This window comes from Gymnoscopelus microlampas (assembly GCF_963454915.1).
Source record: "Gymnoscopelus microlampas genome assembly, chromosome: 3".
Lineage (NCBI taxonomy): Eukaryota > Metazoa > Chordata > Actinopteri > Myctophiformes > Myctophidae > Gymnoscopelus > Gymnoscopelus microlampas.
The window spans coordinates 59,535,595-59,558,743 of NC_139940.1; the positions used below are offsets into that span (position 1 = coordinate 59,535,595).

Sequence of the window (23,149 nt, forward strand, 5' to 3'; positions counted from 1 at the left end):
GTAAATCCCGGCCACTACATTTGATTGGGTAAAGCGCGGCCTGCTTCCTGATCTGATGGCACGACCACTTGTAGCCAATGTGCACGGGTTGTCAACACGGCTACCGACAGATTCAAACGCAGAGCAGAATTGGTTCTTGAGAGATAAGCATATACATAACAGGCATAGAAAGTGAAGCTCACCAGTTGAAATGAGCAGCAGCAGTCAGTGCAGTTCTATGTGTATTGATATCTATATGCGCTAGGCACAGAAAACCTGTGCACACGGCGGCCCCGTTCACTTACATTGAAGAGTGAACTACTCATGTGTGAAAATTAACATTGCAAGTCAATGGTAAAGATTTTTGTGCAAACAGCATTAAGTTTAGGCACAGTAGAACATTTTTTATCTACATTTTTATATACATTTCACTCACTAGTCATTAACTATATAATATATGAACCTAACCCATGAACAAAAAATATCGTTTCACCCTAAACATGGTACAAAAGTTGTTGTTTTTTCCCCCCATTTGATTCTGAAAGGTGGTTTTGGTGTCTAACCCTAGAATGTTGTGCTCAAGGAATGTGACTGAATCAGTGAAATTATCATCAGTTTATTATTTAGTGTGGTTATTGGTTAACATGTCCAATGTGTTCTTTTCGCTACAGACTGATATCGACAACGACCTTGTGGGAGACGTATGTGACACTAACCAGGACACGTATGTCACACACACACACACACACACACACACACACACACACACACACACACACACACACACACACACACAGTGAATGACGTGCTTCCCTGTCCTGTCCTCCTGTCCTCAGTGATGGGGACGGACACCAGGACAGCAGGGACAACTGTCCAGACCATCCCAACAGCTCCCAGCTGGACTCTGACAACGACGGCCTGGGCGATGACTGTGACTATGACGACGACAACGACGGCGTCCCAGACGACCGAGACAACTGTCGCCTGATCACCAACCCCAACCAGAAAGACTCCGACGGTAACACTGTCTGTCTCTCCTACGCTGTCTGTGTCTCAGCGTTCCTGTCTGTCTCTCCTATGCCAATTGTTTATCAAACTTTTTCATGTCAAGGACCCCCAAATTGGTATTTGGTCGTGGACCCCCATCTGAAAATGTATTGTTTCAGGGACCGCCGGAAGAAAAGATTTATGTTTAAAAAAAATACACATTTTCAATATAAAAGACAGCAGATGCACAAGCTCGCAATGCGTCTCGAAGTGACGCGCTGTGAGCTTGTGAATCTGCTGTTTTTGAATAGCCAGCTGTCCTACTGCCTGTCTCTCCCACAGCCAGGCCCAGATTGAGGGGCGGGACAATCCCCGGTGGCCTGCCGTATGATTGGCCTGTCTGTCATGGTGCAGCAGCTGGCCAATAGGCACTGGTAGCGACAAAGATCAGCGCTAGTCAGTTGAAAACAAATAGTGATTGATTGGTCAAAATATTAGTATCAACGTATTTAAAAAAAATGAAGAATCAAGACGATTGGTTTGTTTTACTTCCTGACTCCTGTCCCGACAATCCCGCCCCAAGAACAGGGCACTGTGACTGTGTCGGTGTGAACTGAAGCAGAGATTAATTGACATCAAGTAGGAGCGTGTTATCGGTGCCATCGGTCACCGATTTTCATGTAACATCCATGCAAGCCTCCGTTGACAGAGACAAGCTTATTCATATCAGGAAACAGTGCAAATGCGTCGGATGGATTTTCCTTTTCCTTTGTGTCAACAGAAAGACCAGGGAAATATAGGTCTTACATGTAACAAAGTAGCACCATTATTTTGGAAAAGGTAACTAAGTAACCGAGTACTCTAAATTGCTAAACTAACGCATTAGGTTACTCAATTAACCAAAAGAAGTATTCCGTTACAGTAACGCAATGCGTGCATGCGTGCGTCAAAAATACTGTATGCCCGGAGATGAGTGATGTCATTCATATTGGTTGCTTGTTCAAATCTCACTGTGAAACAACCAAATTGGATTTTGGTTTCTTGTTTCTTCTTCATCTGCTGATTGCCATCATCTTCCACTTCATCATGGTCTCATAATCATCTTTGTCTGTGCTTGGACCCCTTTGCCACTTGCAATTTTATCATTTACTGTTGGTAGTCATGGCTGCCAGTACCCACCTGATGTTGTGTGGGAGTCCAGACTGCTCCAGACCATACTGAAAAAACTGCAAGCTTGCATAACATCTTTGACTAGGACAGGGGTCGGCAACCCTAGATGTTTAAAGAAACAGTTTCGACCCAAAAAAATCATACACAATATGTCTGGAGCCGCAAACAATATTTAAGCCTTATAATGAAGGCAACACGGGCATATTAGCTATATAAAGTGTATATTAGCCTATGAAAAATACTAGTTACTTGCAAATGGGACCCCCAGAAGTACAGATCGGCGTTAAAGGTAGGGTAAGTGTTATTTTTTGGTTAAAACAAAAAGTATTTTGTTAAAAGGATTTGTTAAAAGCACTATATTCTGATAGTAATCATTGCTATAGAGTGTTTGTTCAGTAACAGGAGTCTCCCCGTCTCTCCAGCTCTTTAATAAACAGAAAATACATTTTCCGGTAGGTGTCAAAATCTCAGCGAATCAGGAGAAAGTACCCCTTTTTAAGCTTCATTGTCTCCGCCAGGCCGAAAGGCATGGCGAGAGAGTATGTTTTACCCCCTGTCCGTCCGTGTGTCCGTCCGTCCGTGTCCGTCATTCGATCTGTCTGTGTACAGCTAATCTCCGGCACCGTTGGCTTGCTCGCAGCGAAACTGTGCACACACACTCCCTGGATACCAGAGCAGAACCTCTGCCCCAATTTTTTCACAGGGGCCTGTTATAGCGCCACCAGGAGGCCGATTGGTGCAAAACACATTTCTTGACAGTACTCCTACAGATTTTGTCCAAACAGCACGCAAATTGGTACACAGTATCTCTATAGTCATTAAACAAAATGTTTTTTTCAGATTTTTCATATTCCTTCCTGATTGACTAAAATTGCCTTCCAAAGTTTGCAGGAGTGCTCCGTTTTGAACAAAATGCCTCAAATCATGAACACAGCATGCAATTTCCGTGAAACTTTGGCCGCACATTCGCACTATGTTGAGGAACAAATGCCACCATTTTAACATTGCCCTATTATAGCGCCACCTTGAGGCCAACTTTTGCAACCGTTTTCTTTTTTATATTACTACTAAACATCATGCAAATCGGTACCCATTATCTCTATAAGTGGTCAAGATGGTTCCGTGCGATTTTTCATATTACATCCTGATTGCCGAATTCCGAACATTGCTGCCCCACAATAACCTACCTGACCTGGCGGAGACCTGTGCTCCGAGGAACACTTTTTCTAGTTTTTATAGTGTTCCAGTTCCAATTTTGCTTGCACATTTCTTAGGGTCATCACTTCCGATTTCACTTGTTTAATCTATATCCTGATTGAGTTCTCTATCCTGATTGGATACAATTGGAAATGAAACTGAAACGAAAATGCATTTTCTGTTTTATAAAGAGCTGGAGAGACAAGGAGACTCCTTTTACTGAACAAACACTCTATAGCAATGAGTACTATCAGAATAATAGAGCTATTTAACAATTATTTTAACCAAAGAAAATCACTTACCCTACCTTTAAAAATGTTTGCTTTAAAACATAAAATATATTCAAGGATTTGCACAAATCTTCCACGATTTAAAAACTAAATTGCAGATCTACAAGCTTAAAGCAGCGCTATGAGCTTGTATATCTGCTATTTTTTTGAGTAGCCAAAGAAATCTTAATGTGTCTTACTACCGGCAGGTAGGTGTTTGAGGGCTCTCAAAGCCCAGGCCCAAGGCTCAGGAAGAGCTTTTGACCAGTGGCTATTAGAACCATTTAACCCATTTAGACTCGTTAAACCTTGTAACGTTGTTATATCGTTCAAGCTGGGAACTCCTCTGTGTCATTTTAGTTGTTGCTATGTCACTGTTGTCGGGCAGACACATCGGCTACTTTTGCTGTTTTTGAATTTGAATCCTGAAACAGTAACAGTTTTGGACATGAGACAATATACTGTATGGCAGCATAATTATTATTCATTTGTTTGTTTTTCAGAAAAGCGTTTTTGAAATTGGCCTCAGGTCTAAATGGCACAATAGGCCCTCTGCACAGCATATGGCTGCTGTCACAGCAGCCATATTGTAAGACATTCACAGGTGTTATCAATGATACTAATGAAGGCTCTGTTCCATTCTGGTCAGACACAGAGTCAGGGTGCTGATATTGTGCATGTTGGTTCACTGGAAACACTCCCAAATGACCCTTTACGGGTGTGTAACTCTGAGAGTTATGGGGGTCGTGGAAATCTGAAATTCAAAAATCTGAGAACTACTGTGCTACACTAAATGGAACAGAGCCTTCATTAGTATCACTGGTAACACCTGTGAAGGAAGTGATAATATGGCTGCTGTGCATAGAGCCTATCTCTCCTCTTTGTTTCCTCTCCTCTTTACTGTAGGAAAAGCAGTACCCACTGTTTTTTTTTGTTTTTTTTTTTCAAACGCTGCCATTATTTTTGTTTTATGTGATGTCACACTCCTACTGTATAGGTTGAATGAGTTCTCATCATACTGATGTGTGTGAACATGTCGTCCCCAGGTAACGGTGTGGGTGACGTGTGTGAGAACGACTTTGACAACGACGCCGTCATGGACGCATATGACGCGTGTCCCGAGAGCGCCGAGGTCACGCTGACGGACTTCAGGGCCTTCCAGACGGTCATCCTGGACCCCGAGGGAGACGCCCAGATCGACCCCAACTGGGTGGTGCTCAACCAGGTGACATTTGACCTCTTAACAGTGGTGGGAAAAGTACTCAAATGTTTGTTATCAATACTGCAATGTGTAAATACTCCGTTACAGATCTATAAGCCATTGCAGATCTACAAGCTCAATACGTCGCGATGCGACGCATTGTGAGCTTATAGTTCGGCTATTTTCAAATGGCCAAAAATAGGGATAAAGTGGTTAATGTATGTTTTGTAATAATAATAAAAATCTACAAATGAACTAGTAACTAAAGTTCTCAAATCATTGTAGTGGAGTAAAAGTGCAATGTTTGCCTCTGAGATGTAGCGGAGTAAAGTAAAAGTACTGAACATTGGAAATACTCCAGTCAAGTAATAGTATCTCCAAATTGTACTTAAGTACTGTACTTGAGTACATGTACTTAGTTATTTTACACCACTGCCTCTTAATCACATCAAAGCTGCACTATGTAACTTTCCTCTAAATATAAATGTGGGGCGACATGTACACAAGTATAATGTCATGTCTGAATATTTTAATTACAAAGATAACATAGATTAAAGCTGAAAGCAGCGATGACCGGGCCCTCGGCGCTCTGTCTACGATACAAGCCTGTATGGCAATCAGCTGAAAAGTTAGGCTAAATTGCTTAAGCAAATTCAGCCTGTCCCTATTGGCCGTCAAAGTGTCCCTAGAAAGTTTTGTTGGTTTTCGATGCTGGGAACCGGAGTTATGGCTGTTTAAAGCCCAGCCAATAGGAACACAAAGGGGGCGGGTCTTCAGAAATGACAGATTGTCCCTATTGGTGGTGTAAGTCCACTTACCAAATTTGTACTCGGTGGCATGCTGCAAACTTGAGTTATGGCTGTTTAAAGGCCAGCCAATAGGAAGACAGAGGGGGCGGGGCTTCACAAATTACAGCTCGTCCCTATTGGTGGTCTTAGTCCACATACCAAATTTGTACTCGGTAGCATACTGCGAACCGAAGTTATGGCTGTTTAAAGGCCAGCCAATAGGAATTGTAGTTTGGCTATGTTCACTACCTGTTTGGCGTTGTTGGACGATTCGCCACGGTCACGCCGTTTTACGAAAACTCAAGCTTTTGATAACCTTTCATCGTTAACGTCTTTTGTGAAGTCTGAGCAAATTTGAGGCGGATCCGACAATTCGCCTAGGAGGAGTTTGTTAAAGTACAACGCATGAAAATGGCCTGAAATGCACAAAAACTGCACTATAAATTAGCAAAGAAAGTCAGGACTAGCGAGTGTAGATGTTGACCAGGTTTTTCAACCCGGTAAAAAATCCTCAAAATTGTACTTTGAGTACAGTATTTCAGTAGATGTACCTAGTTAGTGACTTTACACCACTGCCTATACAAGTATAAAGCAGCCTTGAGAAGCCTTGTCCCCATAATATGTCTTCAGTTACTTAGTTAAGTGACATCAACTGAAGTTTGTCTTCACAGGGTATGGAGATAGTCCAGACCATGAACAGTGATCCTGGTTTAGCTGTAGGTGAGTACACATTTTAGGTTTGAAGGCACCGGGAACGCATCTGTGTCATTTTAAGATTTCTATTCAAAAATAGCAGATATACAAGCTCATAGCGCGGCACTCGGTGCCGCGCTATGAGCTTGTAGATCTGCTATTTTTTTCAACATGTGTGCAAATCTTTGAACATGTATATTTTTTAAAGCGAACATGTTTAACTCTGTTACAACTTCTGGGGGATCCCTGGAACAAAATATTTTGAGATGGGGGTCCATGGCCAAATACATATCATTTTGGGTGGTCCTTGACTACTGATATTATAGCAACATATGTTTTTTCTTTTTTAACTCAAATCTTTTCTTCTGGGGGATTCTACACATTTTGTAGAATCCCCCAGAAGCAAAGATTTGAGTTAAAAATCTTTGAATACATATATTCAAAGATTTGCAAAAATGTTCTAGATTTTTCAAAAATAGCAGATCTACAAGCTAGGATAAGGATAATTCCTTTAACAGGTCTGTTCATGAAAGTCCTTGCGGTCTTGTTTCCAATGAGGGCCTGTGAGCAATTAGGAGTCTTGCTCAGGGACAAATTTAATTTCATCGACACATTTGCTGGCCTGGCCTGGAATCGTACCTGGGGCAACCAGGGCCTCTGGCTCCCCTCCAGAGGCCCTTGGGGGGGATCCAAGGGGGTCCCTAGCTAAATGATTGATAGTTATTGTACTCTCAGAGTTATGGGGGTGGCCTGGGGCCAGTTGCACCACCTCACACTAAGTTCAAACTTAGCCTAGTTGTAGCTTAAATTGCTTTTTTTTAAAAACTCATTTAGCCGGGAAAGTATATGTCATTTATTTTTAGATTTCTTTGGCTATTCAAAAATAGCAGATATACAAGCTCATAGCTTGTAGATCTGCTATTTTTAGTTTTTGTATGTAAATTTGTGCAAATCTTTAAATATATATATATATATATATATATTTTTTTAAATATATATATATATATTTTAAATATAGCTTCAAAGATTCACACTCATTTTCACGATAAAAAAAAAAAATAGCGGATCTACAAGCTCATAGCGCGGCACTCGGTGCCGCGCTATGAGCTTGTATATCTGCTTGTATATCTGCTGTCATGTCTTTTTCCCCCAAAATTATATGTATTTGGTCGCGGACCCCCATCAAAATATCTTGTTCCAGGGACCCCCCAGAAGCAAAGATTTGAGTTAAAAATGTTCGCTTTAAAAATATATATATTCAAAGATTTGCACACATTTTCAGATCTACAAGCTCATAGCGCGGCACTCGGTGCCGCGCTATGAGCTTGTAGATCTGCTATTTTTGAATAGCCCAAAGTGTAAAATAATGCTTTTTAGCTCAAATCTAAAAATGACACAGTTCCAGTTCTTAATGGGTTAAATAGCCATGGTAACACATTTTGCTAGGGACCCTTACCTTGAGAACCATACTGCTTTAAAGTGTAAACGTATCATTTTCCTCAAGGCTACACGGCATTTAACGGCGTGGACTTTGAGGGGACTTTCCATGTGAACACGGTGACTGACGACGACTACGCCGGCTTCATCTTCGGGTACCAGGACTCGTCCAGTTTCTACGTGGTGATGTGGAAGCAGACCGAGCAGACGTACTGGCAGTCTACCCCTTTCAGAGCCATGGCTCAACCCGGCCTACAGCTGAAGGTGACTTATTTGCAGTGGTGGAAAAAGTATTCACATTTTTTACTTAAGTAAAAGTATCAATACTGCAATGTAGAAATACTCTGTTACAAGTGATTTTTTTTTTAAATGTACTTGAGTAAAAGTAAAAACGTACTTAAAGGTAGGGTAAGTGATTTTCTTTGGTTAAAATAAGTGTTAAATAGCTCTATATTCTGATAGTACTCATTGCTATAGAGTGTTTGTTCAGTTAAAGGAGTCTCCTTGTCTCTCCAGCTCTTTAACCCATTAAGACCTGAGCCCATTCTTAAAAATGTTTTCTAAATCCTAACAATTTTTTGAAAAAAAACAACAAAAAAATCACAATTTTTCAAAAATAGCAGATCTACAAGCTCATAGCGCGGCACTCGGTGCTGCGCTATGAGCTTGTATATCTGCTATTTTTGAATAGCCAAAGACATCTAAAGTGACACAGATGCGTTCCAGGTATCAATGGGTTAATAAACAGAAAATGCATTTTCGTTTCAGTTTCAGTTTCATTTCCAATTTTATCCAATCAGGATAGAGAACTCAATCAGGATATAGATTAAACAAGTGGAATTGGAAGTGATGACACTAAGAAATGAGCAGGCAAAATTGGAACTGGAATACTATAAAAATGAAGCTTAAAAATTGGTACTTTCTCCTGATTGGCTGAGATTTTGACACCTACCGGAAAATGAATTTTCTGTTTATTAAAGAGCTGGAGAGACGGGGAGACTCCTGTTACTAAACAAACACTCTATAGCAATGATTACTATCATAATATAGTGCTTTAACCTTTTAACAAAATACTTTTTGTTTTAACCCAAAAATATCACTTACCCTACCTTTAACTCTTTTACTGCCATGGACGCGCTAACTCGTCGAATTCTGCCACGGCGCAGCCTGCCGTCGCCGAGTTTGGACGAGTTTTCATTCTTTAATCGTCTTATAAATAGGGCTGGGACTCCATTAAAAAAATGAATCTAATTAATTAGAGGCTTTGTAATTAATGAATCGCAATTAATCGCATTTTAATTGCATATCAATATTTGACCTGAGAACAGTGAAAAGCAATTTTTTCAAATGGATTTTGGCATACATTTTTAAGTACACGTACTCAAGAACTGTACTTAAGTACAATTTTGAGGTATTTGCACTTGACTCGAGTATTTCCAATTTCTAATACTTTTACTTCTACTCCACTATATCTCAGAGGTAAATATTGTACTTTTACTCCACTACAATTATTTGAAAACTTTATTTACTAGTTACTTTGAAGATTTCTATTATTATTACAAAACAATACAGTAACCACTTAAGCCCTATATTGGCCATTTGAAAATAGCAGATCTACAAGCGCAAAGCAATGTGAGCTTTTCCACCACTGGAGGCTGGTGTGTTGTTACTGTTGTTTTATAGTAGTTTCATTAATTATTAATAAAAAACGCGCGCATGTGACCCGCACCGCATCGTGCACCCTTCCTGTTTATTGGTTTCCTATAAATGATCTTGAGTTAATTTGTTTTGTCCTGGATTCGACGAGACACAGTGGTTTCAACGTGCTCTAGCAAAGGAAGTGATAGTCCCGGTTAAGTTTTTTTTTCCTCTGCACTACGAACAGTGATCCCCTTTGTATTTACCAACCGTCTGACAAGCGATCATAATGTATATAATGTTCTGTGCTCAGTTGGGGAGGTGGAAAAGACGTGCATTTTTGACAAAAGATGCTGTTTTCAGCATGCCACCTCACAGGGGATTTTTTTTCCCTCTGGGGATCGACCACAGATCCTGTTTGTGTCTCCACACGGTGGATCAAGGGATCATTATAATGGATCAAATATTTCTGTGACCAGTGAAAGAGCTTCATGGGGTGTGTAATTGATAGAAAATAAGATTTTAACCCGGGTGTTCAGCCAAGTGCTGACATGTTTTTACCATGAGCTAATGGAGCCTGCCTTGATCTGCGGATAAATTGAATCTTGACCTTCAGGTCAAAATTTGTGTCAAAGCAGAAACAGGATCGTGTCAAAGGTCATGTCCAACCTAGACACAGGATCTAAATGTTTCAATAGAAGAGCAGGGAGACCAAATACAACCACCCCAATTGTATTTATAAGTTATATTGTATTAACATACTCTACCATACATATAGGAAAAAAAAACATTTTAGTCATTAATAAAAAGTTACCGCTTTAAGCTTAAAGAGGGTGTGATATTTATTCTGTTAAAATAAGTGATAAATAGCGTACTAATCACACGTTTACTAACTTGTGATTTACTAACTAACAAACACTTGCTAGAGTGTTTGTTCAGTAACAGAATCTCCCTGTCTCTCCAGTTCTTTAGTAAACAAAAATATACACTTCCAGATCAGGATACCAATTTGATTGCATTGCGTTAGATTATTTTTTTACACCGTCCATAAGTTATGCTTAAGTTGACTGGATATTTAGTTTGTTGTTCTGTAGTTTGTCTGTGAGTTAATCATGTAATCAGAAAACAGGACAGCGTCTAACAACAGTGTGGTTTCCCAGTGGAACTCTCCCCAAATATGGAGATAATGGATCTGAGATTCAGGGATGTCACGGGCTCTCAGAAGGTGGGGGGGGGGGTGGACTTTCGGTGGACTATACCCCTTATTTTACACTTTGGCTATTCAAAAATAGCAGATATACAAGCTCATAGCGCGGCACCGAGTGCCGCGCTATGAGCTTGTAGATCTGCTATTTTTTTTAAATCGTGAAAAAGATTTGGAAGTGTCAAATGTAAACACATTTTGTATTTTCAAAATGTTGCATTTTTTTGGCGGATTTTGCTAGTTTTTTAATTCTTATTTTTGCCTGATTTTACCGATTTATTATCAAAACAAATAAAATGAATTATTGTTTTTTTATTTTTTTCAAAAAGTGGGGGGTATGAAATCACGGATCTACTGTATGTGAGTGAGGGTGTCGCGTCGTACGCACAGTGAATGGCCGTGACGCCCCTGCTGAGATTTTTATATTATATATTCACTAAATGTGAAAATAGTGTTTATACCAAATAATTCTTGTACACACTGCCTACTGACTGACAGTGTGTACAAGATATTTGGCACGGATAAGTCCAGTGGTTACTAGATTAGCCTCAGACACAAAGACTCACGTGACCCTCCTCCTATAGGACCCATAAAACAAGGGTAACCAAACTTTTCTGGATGCAACCCCCCAAAATAATCATATTTGAACTGGGGACCCTCCCACATTAAGCTAATCATCTGGAGACCCCCACAATAATTTGGGGATCCCCCTGAGGGTCCCGACCCCCAGTTTTGGAACCATTGCCAAAAAAACTAGTGTGTGTGTGTGTGTGTGTGTGTGTGTGTGTGTGTGTGTGTGTGTGTGTGTGTGTGTGTGTGTGTGTGTGTGTGTGTGTGTGTGTGTGTGTGTGCGTGCGTGTGCGCGTGTTTGCGTGTGTGTCCTGTGTCCAGGCAGTGAAGTCGGGAACAGGACCAGGGGAGTATTTGAGGAACGCGCTTTGGCACACAGGGGACACTCCTGGTGAGGTGACATTGCTGTGGTCCGATCCTCGCAACGTGGGCTGGAGGGACAAGACCTCGTACCGCTGGCACCTCACCCACCGGCCCCAGGTGGGCTACATCAGGTAAACACCACCCCACTGCATGACCACCATAAATACATGAATTACAAGACACAAGTAGATAACATCGGCCTGTTCAATATATCGGCCATATTTTTTATGACGTCTTTTTTTATCGGTAAGCATTAGGCATGGAACGATTTATCGTAAATCAATTAACCCATTGAGACCTGAAGCCGATTCTACGTGTCTCCTAAATCTCAACAGTTTTCTGAAAAACGTATGTTTCTATATCAGCGTTGCTCAATCTTTTTCATGTCAAGGACCCCCAAAATTATATGTATTTGGCCGCAGACCCCCATCAAAATATGTTGTTCCAGGGACCACCAGAAGCAAAGATTTGAGTTAAAAATGTTCGCTTTAAAAATATATGTATTCAAAAATGTGCACACATTTTCACGATTTTTCAAAAATAGCAGATCTACAAGCTCATAGCGCGGCACTCGGTGCCGCGCTATGAGCTTGTAGATCTGCTATTTTTGAATAGCCCAACGTGCAAAATAATGCTTTTTAGCTCAAATCAAAAAATGACACAGTTCCAGGTCTTAATGGGTTAAAATCGATTCAAACTGGTGACGATTTAGATCGATTTAACACATTCACTGCCAGGTATTAATTCATTAATTATTTAGCTTCTGCCAGCGTTTTTTAACCTTGTTTTCACGATCTTTGGAGAGCCGCAGAAGCCACGACGTGCACGCGGATGTAAACAAATAGTGTCCGGGGGGTGGGGGAGGGTATCCTCTATCCACTGGAACAACATTTTTTACCGCGATCGGCCATTTTGTTGCTATCGCCCGCCCGTTGAAAATGGCTCATTTTCACATAAAAAAATTAACCCGAAAAGTGTTTTTCTACAAATCCTAATATTGGAATGGACGGAAGGGACGTTTTTTGGGATGACGTCACATCCGTCCATTCCTTCTTTCAGCGTCGAGGGATCATACCTAAGTTGCGTTAGAGCGCGCACCGAGTGCCGCACTATGAGCTTGTAGATCTGATATTTTTGAAAAATCGTGAAAATGTGTGCAAATCTTTGAATATATATATATTTAAAGCGAACATTTTTAACTCAAATCTTTGCTTCTGGTCCGTGGCCAAATACATATAATTTTGGGGGTCCTTGACATGAAAAAGATTGAGCACCACTGATATAGAAACATACGTTTTTCAGAATACTGTTGAGATTTAGGAGACATGTAGAATCGGCTTCAGGTCTCAGTAAGTGAGGCTATAGAGATATTTGATCAACAGCAGCTGTGAGGATGGGATGATCACAGCCCTGAAAGGAAGGTGACAAAAACAACAAAGTCAAAAGAAAGCCGCTTGGTGGCAGTTGGGCGACTGGGTGGTTGGTCGTTTTTCTTTTTTTTTTTTTGTGCATATTTTTCCCTGCTAAACTTCTTTGTGACTTCTACAGAGGGACCAAAGACCCCCTGGTTCCCCCTATTGTCCCCGTTACCATGCCGACGGAAATCCCTGGCAAGAATTCACCTCACTTTCGCCCGTTCATATGCAGATCCACAGGAAAGAGCTGGAGAGAGAGAGAGAGAGAGAGAGAGAGAGAGAGAGAGAGAGAGAGAGAGAGACACAGACAGACAGACAGACAGACAGACAGACAGACAGACAGACGAAATCAACTGCTTCTGTGATGTTATCATAAAATAAAATACATTTATAAAATGCTTTCCTGACGAAAAACACACAGAATCAGAATGAACATAATATGTTAATTCTGATGAACCTCCAGCACTTGTACAGCTTTAAAGTCACTCAATTAAAGCTGTACAAGTGCTGAAGGTTTAACCACTGAACTAATAGAGCCTGCCTGCTTGCTCAGGGGAGAAATTGAAAGAGGTGTCAAACCAGAAACAGGTTGTGTCCAACCTAGACACAGGATCTAAATGTCTCAATAGAAGAGCAGGGAGACCAAATACAACCACCCCAGTTGTATAAGTTAAATTGTCTTAAAGGCATTGTAGGGAGTTCAGACATAATCAAAGAAAAAAACTGTTGTCAAACACCGCCCCTCCAGCAGTTCTTTTCCCCGACCACCAGGGGGTGACGCAGGGGGGACTTTTTAAATGAGTCATGCCCAAAATAGGTTGCCTTATGCGGATACAATTCGCGGAAATGCCCGACCCTACGGTTCTCTGAATTTATATTTTTAAATAGGCTCTTTCATGATAAATTGACCACATATATGAAGCTAAACAACTAAATTCTATCCAAACGATTTTTTAAAAGTAAATTATGTGCCTCAAAAAAGAAGTTTGAGAGCGTTTTAAAACCGAAAGTAAAAAGTTGATACGGGCACGGACGCGCACGGACACGCACATGCGTGCGTTAATTTACGACCCGGACATAAACAACATGAACATAAACAGAAGGGAAAATACGGATTTCAGACAGAGGACTGTGTTTCAATGAAGGAAAGCACCCCAGCATCATTATATAGTGGCTGATAGAGGGGAGAAAATGCAAAAAATATATATATACATATTTTTTAAATTTAGGCTTAATGTTCCCTACAATCCCTTTAAGGCTGCACTATAACTTTCCTCTTCTATCCCGGGTTTGAACCTGGTTTCCTGCGAAAGTACTGTTTTTTTTTTTTTTTTTTTTGCCATTGAGCTAATAGAGCCTGCCTGCTTGCTCAGGGGATACATTTAATATTGACCCTCAGGTCAAAATGTGTGTCAGATCCTGTGTCTAGGTGAGACATGACCTTTGACATGTCTCAATAGAAGAGCAGGGAGACCAAATACAACCACTCCAACTTATATTAACATTGTATTCACTAAAACAAGTTACATAATAAAGCTTTACATCAAATAAATAGGGATTCAACGCAGTAGACAGTAGAAGTGCTAATAATCAGAACGTTGATTCACTTTCAAGGTATGACTAGAATTATAAGTTACTAGACCATACCCGTTGGGGAATATGAGCACCTAAAGTGTGCAGTTTGGCTTATGCGCTGAGAACAGAGAGTTTATCAGGGATCGAAAGTGAGTTTGTACTGTGTAGTCCATTGGTTCTGAAAGTGGGGTACGGTGACCCCCAGGGGTACTTGAGGCAGTTCCAGGGGGTCCCCAGCTAAATGATGGATAGGAACCAAATGCACCCTTATGGTTCTGTAACTCTGAGAGTGTACAAATGGAACCAAATGGACCCTAACGTGTCCATTTGGTTCCATTTGCACACTCTCAGAGTTAAATTAACATTGATTTTATAATATAAATTCGGGCCCCAGGTATAAATGCCATTAAATGGGGGTCCGTAGCCTAATACATGTCAAACTGGGGGTACTTGACATTAAAATGGTTGAGAATCACTGCTAGAAAGCCGTATAAACCTTCTCTTATTGGGGTCCCTGGCTTATCTTTTCAAATGGGGGTCCGCGGGCTAATAAGTGTCAATTTGGGGGTCCTTGACATGCAAAAGTTTGAGAACCACTGGTGTAGTCAGTCGTGTGTACACACAAACGGATGCACATCCCGTCGTGGAGGCACAGAACACACCCGCGCATATAACAGGCGGAGCCGTCGGCCGTCGCGAGCGCGCACAAAAACAAACACACACACAGTCGGGAGGCATGCATTAATCCGACAGACCTTTTCTCCGACTATGTGGCATCCGCGTGCGGTTAGGGTTAGGGTGCGGGTTTGGTTCGGGTTTACTGTTTAATGTCGGAGCACTGCGCTGTCGGAGGAATGCGCTGTCGGACTAACGTATTGCACCCCACACACACACACACACACACACACACACACACACACACACACCACGGTACATCCATGCGGCCCGTGGCCTGTCGCGAACACACACGGGCGATCATCTCCCCCCCAGCCACACACACACACCACGGAGGCACGATGCTACTCCCCCCCCGTCCCCCCCGTCGTCGCAAACACACACACACACACACACACACACACGAAACACAGCAGAGTTTTTGACGCACACACGCTCACTTTTAGATCCAGTCCTATTTTAAAAGTCTGCGTATGGGGGATGCACGTATCCGCGCGCCTCGTGTAGCCGGTGTCATTGATAATCAATTGAATCTAAACAAACGGTACGCACAACGCATACGCTCGCTTTGAAAAGTCTGGTGTGTACTGTGTAGATCCGAGCGGCCGTAGAGTGCACTGAAAGAGTGGGCGGGGTCTATGTTGCAGCCTGGTGTTGCCATGTCCGCGTATTGTAAGCGCTTTAGGGCCAATGTTGGTGTTATAGGGTTCGTTTGGTTTGGCCTCGTTTTCATAGACCTTGCTGCTTGTTTCTCTCGCGAAACCTGGCAACGACGCATGCGCAGTTTGATCAAGAGTCCACCCAACCACCACCCAACCACCACCACCACCGTGAGGTTACTAGAATTATAGGAGGATAGTTGTTAGGGGGAGCAGAGACAGACAGACAGACAGACAGACAGACAGACAGACAGACAGACAGACAGACTTTTGTCTGTCTGTCTGTCTGTCCCCCATCTCAAATTATGTTGTTCCAGGGACCCCCCGGAAGCAAAGATTTGAGTTAAAAATGTTCGCTTAAAAAAATGTATATATATTGAAAGATTTGCAAACATTTTCACGATTTTTCAAAAATAGCCAAAGAAAATCTTAAAATGACACACGCGTTCCCGGTCTCAAAGGGTTAAGAGCGTCTGCTAAATGCCTACATTGTAAACTGTAGTGTGTCACTCAGAGCAGAAGCTTTAATGTCCTCGCTAACGGCCGGCTGCTCTTCTGAAAGGGACACTTTACCTTCTGTCTTTAAAAGCACCACCTGCTTTCAAAGCATGTCTCCACATCATGTCCAAATCTCCTCTTTTTGCTCCCTTTTTTTCTCTTATCTTTCTTTGGAGAGAAAGGAGCTGGTGGAAAGAGGGGAGGAGAGAGAGAGAGAGAGAGAGAGAGAGAGAGAGAGAGAGAGAGAGAGAGAGAGAGAGAGAGAGAGAGAGAGAGAGAGAGAGGTGGAGAGAAGGAATGTTCTATAGAGGAGCCTTTTCACTAGACTTCACCCTGACAGTTGCTTTGTGGTGGAGCAGCCATGGTGGTGATGGAGGGAGGGGAAGGGAAGGGAAGGGGGGGGGGGGGGTAAGGGTGAGAGAGAGAAAGGAGGAGAGGAAGAGAGTGTGTCCGTGGGGAGAGAGAGAGAGAGAGAGAGAGAGAGAGAGAGAGAGAGAGAGAGAGAGAGAGAGAGAGGTACCAACTGAAACAACACAGAAATGCTGTTACACAAAAAAAAAAAAACTTTCCTAAATGACTGAGTTATTGTGCCGGACAATGGAAGAGTGCTTAAGACACATGCAAGTCTAGTCTCTCCTACAATGGCCTCCTTTCAACTGTCCTACTGTCTGTCTCTCCTTCGCTGTCTCTCTCTCTCAGCTTTCCTACTGTATGTTTCTCCTACGCTGTCTCTCTCTCAGCTTTCCTACTGTATGTCTCTCCTACGCTGTCTCTCTCAGCTTTCCTACTGTCTGTCTCTCCTACGCTGTCTCTCTCTCAGCTTTCCTACTGTATGTCTCTCCTAAGCTGTCTCTCTCTCAGCTGTCCTACTGTATGTCTCTCCTACGCTGTCTCTCTCTCAGCTGTCCTACTGTATGTCTCTCCTATGCTGTCTCTCTCTCAGCTGTCCTACTGTCTGTCTCTCCTACGCTGTCTCTCTCTCAGCTTTCCTAATGTATGTCTCTCCTAAGCTGTCTCTCTCTCAGCTGTCCTACTGTATGTCTCTCCTACGCTGTCTCTCTCTCAGCTTTCCTACTGTATGTCTCTCCTACGCTGTCTCTCTCAGCTGTCCTACTGTATGTCTCTCCTACGCTGTCTCTCAGCTTTCCTACTGTATGTCTCTCCTACGATGTCTCTCTCTCAGCTGTCCTACTGTATGTCTCTCCTACGCTGTCTCTCTCAGCTTTCCTACTGTATGTCTCTCCTACGCTGTCTCTCTCTCAGCTGTCCTACTGTATGTCTCTCCTACGCTGTCTCTCTCTCAGCTGTCCTACTGTATGTCTCTCCTATGCTGTCTCTCTCTCAGCTGTCCTACTGTATGTCTCTCCTACGCTGTCTCTCTCTCAGCTGTCCTACTGTATGTCTCTCCTACGCTGTCTCTCTCTCAGATGTCCTACTGTATGTCTCTCCTACGCTGTCTCTCTCAGCTGTCCTACTGTATGTCTCTCCTACGCTGTCTCTCTCTCAGCTGTCCTACTGTATGTCTCTCCTATGCTGTCTCTCTCTCAGCTGTCCTACTGTATGTCTCTCCTACGCTGTCTCTCTCTCGGCTTTCCTACTGTATGTCTCTCCTACGCTGTCTCTCTCTCAGCTGTCCTACTGTATGTCTCTCCTACGCTGTCTCTCTCAGCTTTCCTACTGTATGTCTCTCCTACGCTGTCTCTCTCAGCTTTCCTTCTGCTGTCTCTCCTACGCTGTCTCTCTCAGCTTTCCTACTGTATGTCTCTCCTACACTGTCTCTCTCAGCTTTCCTACTGTATGTCTCTCCTACACTGTCTCTCTCAGCTTTCCTACTGTATGTCTCTCCTACGCTGTCGCTCAGCTTATACGGTTTGTCTGTCCTGCTCTGTCTCCCTCTCAGCTTTCCTACTCTCCATGTCTCTCCTAAGCTGTCTCCCTCTCAGCTTTCCTACTGTCTGTCTCAACAAACAATAATTGCTAAGGGGGGGTAGACAGCCCACTCTGCTTTTAAATGTTTTGTTTCCTCAGCAATAAACTTGCTGCGGTGTGTGTGTGCGTGTGCGTGTGCGTGTGCGTGTGCGTGTGCGTGTGCATGTGCGTGTGTGTGTGTGTGTGTGCGTGCGTGCGTGCGTGCGTGTGCGTGTGCGTGTGCGTGTGCGTGCGTGCGTGTGTGTGTGTGTGTGCGTGTGTGTGTGTGTGTGTGTGTGTGTGTGTGTGTTGCGTGTGCGTGTGTATTTCAGGGTGAAGCTCTATGAGGGGACAGAGATGGTGGCAGACTCAGGTGTGGTGATTGACAGCAGCATGAGGGGAGGCAGGCTGGGGGTCTTCTGCTTCTCCCAGGAGAACATCATCTGGTCCAACCTGCGCTACCGCTGCAATGGTACACACACGCGCACACACACACAGACACACGCATGCACGCTTGCACGCACGCTTGCACGCACACACACACACGCACACAAGCACGCATGCACCCAAGCATGCACGCCTGCATACACACACATCGGGCTGTCATGATATTTTTGTTGATTATTGTCATGCAAATAATTTCAATTCATTATTTTTTTAGAATGTTTGGAACATAAATGTTACATTTAGATTTCTGTTTGTCTTTTAGAAGTAGGCCTACACAAAAAATGCACAGGGCAGATATTATGACAAATATCCCCGACAACATTCTGCAATTTTAGCCAGAGCCCTACCCAAGACTAGAGATCGGACAATATAAAAATGTCATGTGACAATTATTGTGGCCAAAATCATTGCGATCAACGATGTCATCCCGATTATAAAATAAGCTTGACACTGTTAAAATGACACTTTGCACCCCAGCTACACACTCTCACTCCCAAAACGGCCTATAGTGACTTCTTGGGACAAATGTGACCAAGCGTTTGACGGGACGGCGGTCCCCTGACGGTAGAGCCCTGCAGGCCCGCTGGGGCCCGCCCAGGGCTCGCTCAGGGCCCGATCCAGCCCGCCAAAACGGGCCGGGCTAGGGCCGTTTCTGTATTTGATCATCGGGCCTAGGGCCGGGCTCGGGCTCACCGAACAATTTGCGCGGATAATTTCACTCTGGTAACATAATCCGCCTCTCGCAAAACCCTGGCACGCTGCTAGTGGTAGTCACGTGACAACAACACACACGCATGTAGCACACACATTAGAAGCCTATACTTTTTCTTCATGGCGCTCGTGACTCAAAATGAGGAGTTTTTGTTTGTGTGTTACGCACTGGATTGGAACTATTTTTGCAATATTAGTCATCACAGTTTACCTCAAAGAAAGGTAGGCCATAATCTTTTTTTGTTGTTGCTGGCTGGGTGAGGATCATGATGCTGCTGTCTTTAACTTCTTGTGGGTTTGCTTTTATCATCATTATATTAGCGAGAGACAGCAGCCGGCTGCGCGCGGCGCGCACCAGTTCACGCTCGAAAATAATGAATTAATAATAATAAATAAATAAAGAGGTCTCGGGCTTCGGACGGGCTCGGGTTGTAAAATTGCGCTACCTACAGGCCACGGGCCGGGCCGGGCTGAAACACCACAGACCCGGGCCGGGCTAGGGCCCACATATTCGGCCCGTGCAGGGTTCTACCTGACGGTCATCTGACGACCCGGTCACTTCCGCACTCCAGGATTGCGAAAGTGACGTTCTCAAACCCAAGACGTGAGAGGGTGACGGCTCCGCATTTTTTTTCTTCTTTTAAACGGTGCACCGTCTAAAGCGGACTTGAGCCACGAGAGACACTGCCGAGCAAGTCACCGTGCCGAGTGTTGCGAAGTCCTCTTCAGCCGACTCAGCGCCGTTCGAGATATCTCCCAATATGGACCCACGTGCCTAGTCAACTTGTGCCGTCGCGGGTTCCCCCGTCCCTTCAAACGTTTGACGTTTGGTCAAATCCGTCCCAAGCCGTCACCCGTTTGCCGTCTTGGGAGTGAGAATGCGTTGGCTACAGAGTCCTGTCCATTACACAGACACGTGAGCAGCGAGCCATGACAGGCCGTATACACACCATTATGATTGTTTGCTTTTTTTCTTTTTCCCAGACACAGTACCAGAGGACTTCAAAACGCACCGTAAACAAGTTCTGATGCACATTAAAGTCTGAGAGTGGACTGTCCCCTGCATAAAGCTACCCCCTCTCTCTCTTTCCCTCCCTCTCTCTCTCTCACACACACACACACACACACACACACACACACACACACACACACACGCACCACAATTTAACACAAAACACACACAAAACATACAGACATACAAAATATCTTGAGTGAGTGAGTGTGAGTGTGAGTGTGTGTGTGTGTGTGTGTGTGTGTGTGTGTGTGTGTGTGTGTGTGTGTGTGTGTGTGTGTGTGTGAGAGTGAGTGAGTGAGTGAGTGAGTGAGTGAGTGAGTGAGTGAGTGAGTGAGTGAGTGAGTGAGTGAGTGAGTGAGTGAGTGAGTGAGTGAGACAGTGGGTGTGAGCAAAACAGTGACAGTTAGTGACTGTATGTGGTTGTAAAGCTCTATGCACAGCAGAAAGAAATTGGGCCTTTTGCTTACTTCATTCACAGGTTTTAATTATAGTCTCTAGTCAAACAGAGTCAGGGTGCTGATATTGTGCATGTTGGCTCACTGGAAACACTGCTACACCAGTGGGTCTCAAAGTGTGGTCCAGGGGCCCTCATTGTTCCTTGAGGGGGTCCCAAATGGCCCCTCACGGGTGTGTAACTCTGAGTTATGGTGGTCCTTGAAATAAAAAAAACGTATTTTCTGGTCTGTGAGAACCACTGTACTACACTAAATGGAACAGATTAAGAACAGCCTTAATTAGTATAATTGGTAACACCTTTGAAGGAAGTAAGAAAGAGCCCCAATTTCTTTCCAATATCCCTGCTGTGCATACTGTAGAGCCTATTGAGCTTTCGCATTCTGAGAAAGCAATTATGGTTCCCTGCATTGAGCAATAGTACACACCTAGCTCTTTGGAAGGCTACTCTGAGCAACAGTTACTTAGTTAGATATAATCACATCCTGAACATAACATTTATCAACCAATCTCTCTTCTATTCAGTGACATGCTTGGTCCAGCGGTTTGAGAGACTCGCTCCAGACAGACACACACACACACACACACACGCACACGCACACGCACACGCACACACACACACACACACACACACACACACACACACACACAGACAACACCCAGACCAACCCTTTATAGACACCTAGCCTCCTGCAGCGCCACGGCGTAAAAAGTAACATTCCCACAGAAGCAACTGGATAATGGCTGCTGTGAGCCTATCTATGTAAACAACATTACATTTAGGACCAGACAAGATTATTACAATGATTGTGTCACAATCATAATAAAACTGTTTAGGAGAAAGTGAGACTTTTATTTTGCACCTTTTTAAAAGTTCTGGATGTATTATTTTATTTTTTATTAGTTGTCTATATAAAAGTGTTATCAATATCATATCATAAGTGAATATGGAACGATTAGAATGTATTAAATAGGTACAACTACATGAAAAACTCAATTACAGTAACAAGAGTACTACTAATTAGTTGCAGTTCAGTATTTCATATGTCATACTGTATTTTGTCTACACCAAACTACAACACAGTCAATAATGTACAGTGTAACTCCATGTTCCTGTGTTGCTTCATTTACACTAACATTGAAAACAAGAACATTTTAAATATATCTTACAGTGTGTCATGTCATGTCATATCAAAGTAAAACAAAAATGGTGTTAATTTAACTCTGGGAGTGTACAAATGTAACGTTCATACTCTCCCAGAGTTACAAATGTGTAAATGGATCAATTAACACTGAGAATTGTACCGTGTAACACTGTCTCAAAATGTAAACCAAAACAGTGCCATATTCCTTTAATCATACAATGAGACACCTAACAGTATGTGTTCTTTTTTTGTACCTTGTTGGTTTTTGTTCATAACTTTTGTTTAAATAAAAGGCACATTTTGTTGAGGTTTCCCAATTCAGAGTTATTCATCTTTTCATGAGGTATAATCCTGAAACATGATACATAATGAAATAAATATAAATTTGGATCATTTGTTACCTTTTGTTTGTTTACTTATGTGTGTTGTTTGTTTGTTTGTTTGTTTGTTTGTTTGTTTGTTTCAACGTTCCACCTGTAAGTGAAGTATAGGTAAGGCACCTTCTGTCCTACAGTAAAGTATCGTCACCTTGCTAAACTAATGGCCTAAGTAATTTTTTGAGGAAAATTATATTTTGCCCAAGTCAGCTACTCATGACACTGACCACCTCTGATAAAATCGCCTATCTCCTAATAGGCTCTATGCATAGCAGCCATATTGTAAAGAAATTGGGCCTCTTCTTACTTCCTTCACAGGTGTTACGAATTATACTAATGAAGGCTCTGTTCCATTCTGGTCAGGGTGCTGATATCGTGCATGTTGGCTCACTAGAAACACTCCATTTTGGTTCCCAAATGGCCCCTTATGGTGGGTGAGTAACTCTCAGAGTTATGGAGGTCCTTGAAAATAAGACAACCACTGTGCCACACTAAATGGAAAAGAGCCTTAATTAGTATTATTGGTAACACCTGTAAAGGAAGTAAGGCAATTCATTCCCAATATGGCTGCTGTGCATAGAGCCTATTGAAAAGGATCATGCTGTTCCCTACCCTTTTAGTATAATGGTCTATCTCCCTAGTGTGACTTATCTTGGTCTAAGTCACATGTTTTTTTTTTACTTAGGCCAAAAAAATGGCCTAAGTCTGGAGTAAATCAGTACATAATTTGGCCTAAATCATGTTTAATCCTATTTAAACATATTCAAATCTCTTA

General features: G+C 42.8%; 1 protein-coding gene across 1 annotated transcript in view; it reads left to right on the plus strand.

Annotated features, from left to right (window-relative positions):
- Positions 1-22,385, plus strand: part of LOC311042461 (thrombospondin-3a-like) — a 70,649-nt gene extending 48,264 nt beyond the window's left edge. Inside the window, exons 16-23 of the mRNA XM_084053203.1 lie at positions 651-703; positions 816-997; positions 4,649-4,827; positions 6,263-6,311; positions 7,789-7,985; positions 11,455-11,627; positions 18,559-18,698; positions 20,369-22,385. Coding sequence (XP_083909329.1) covers positions 651-703; positions 816-997; positions 4,649-4,827; positions 6,263-6,311; positions 7,789-7,985; positions 11,455-11,627; positions 18,559-18,698; positions 20,369-20,430 — 1,035 coding nt within the window. The 3' untranslated portion in view covers positions 20,431-22,385. The remainder of the gene's footprint in view (positions 1-650; positions 704-815; positions 998-4,648; positions 4,828-6,262; positions 6,312-7,788; positions 7,986-11,454; positions 11,628-18,558; positions 18,699-20,368) is intronic.
- The last annotated feature ends 764 nt before the right edge of the window (positions 22,386-23,149 follow it).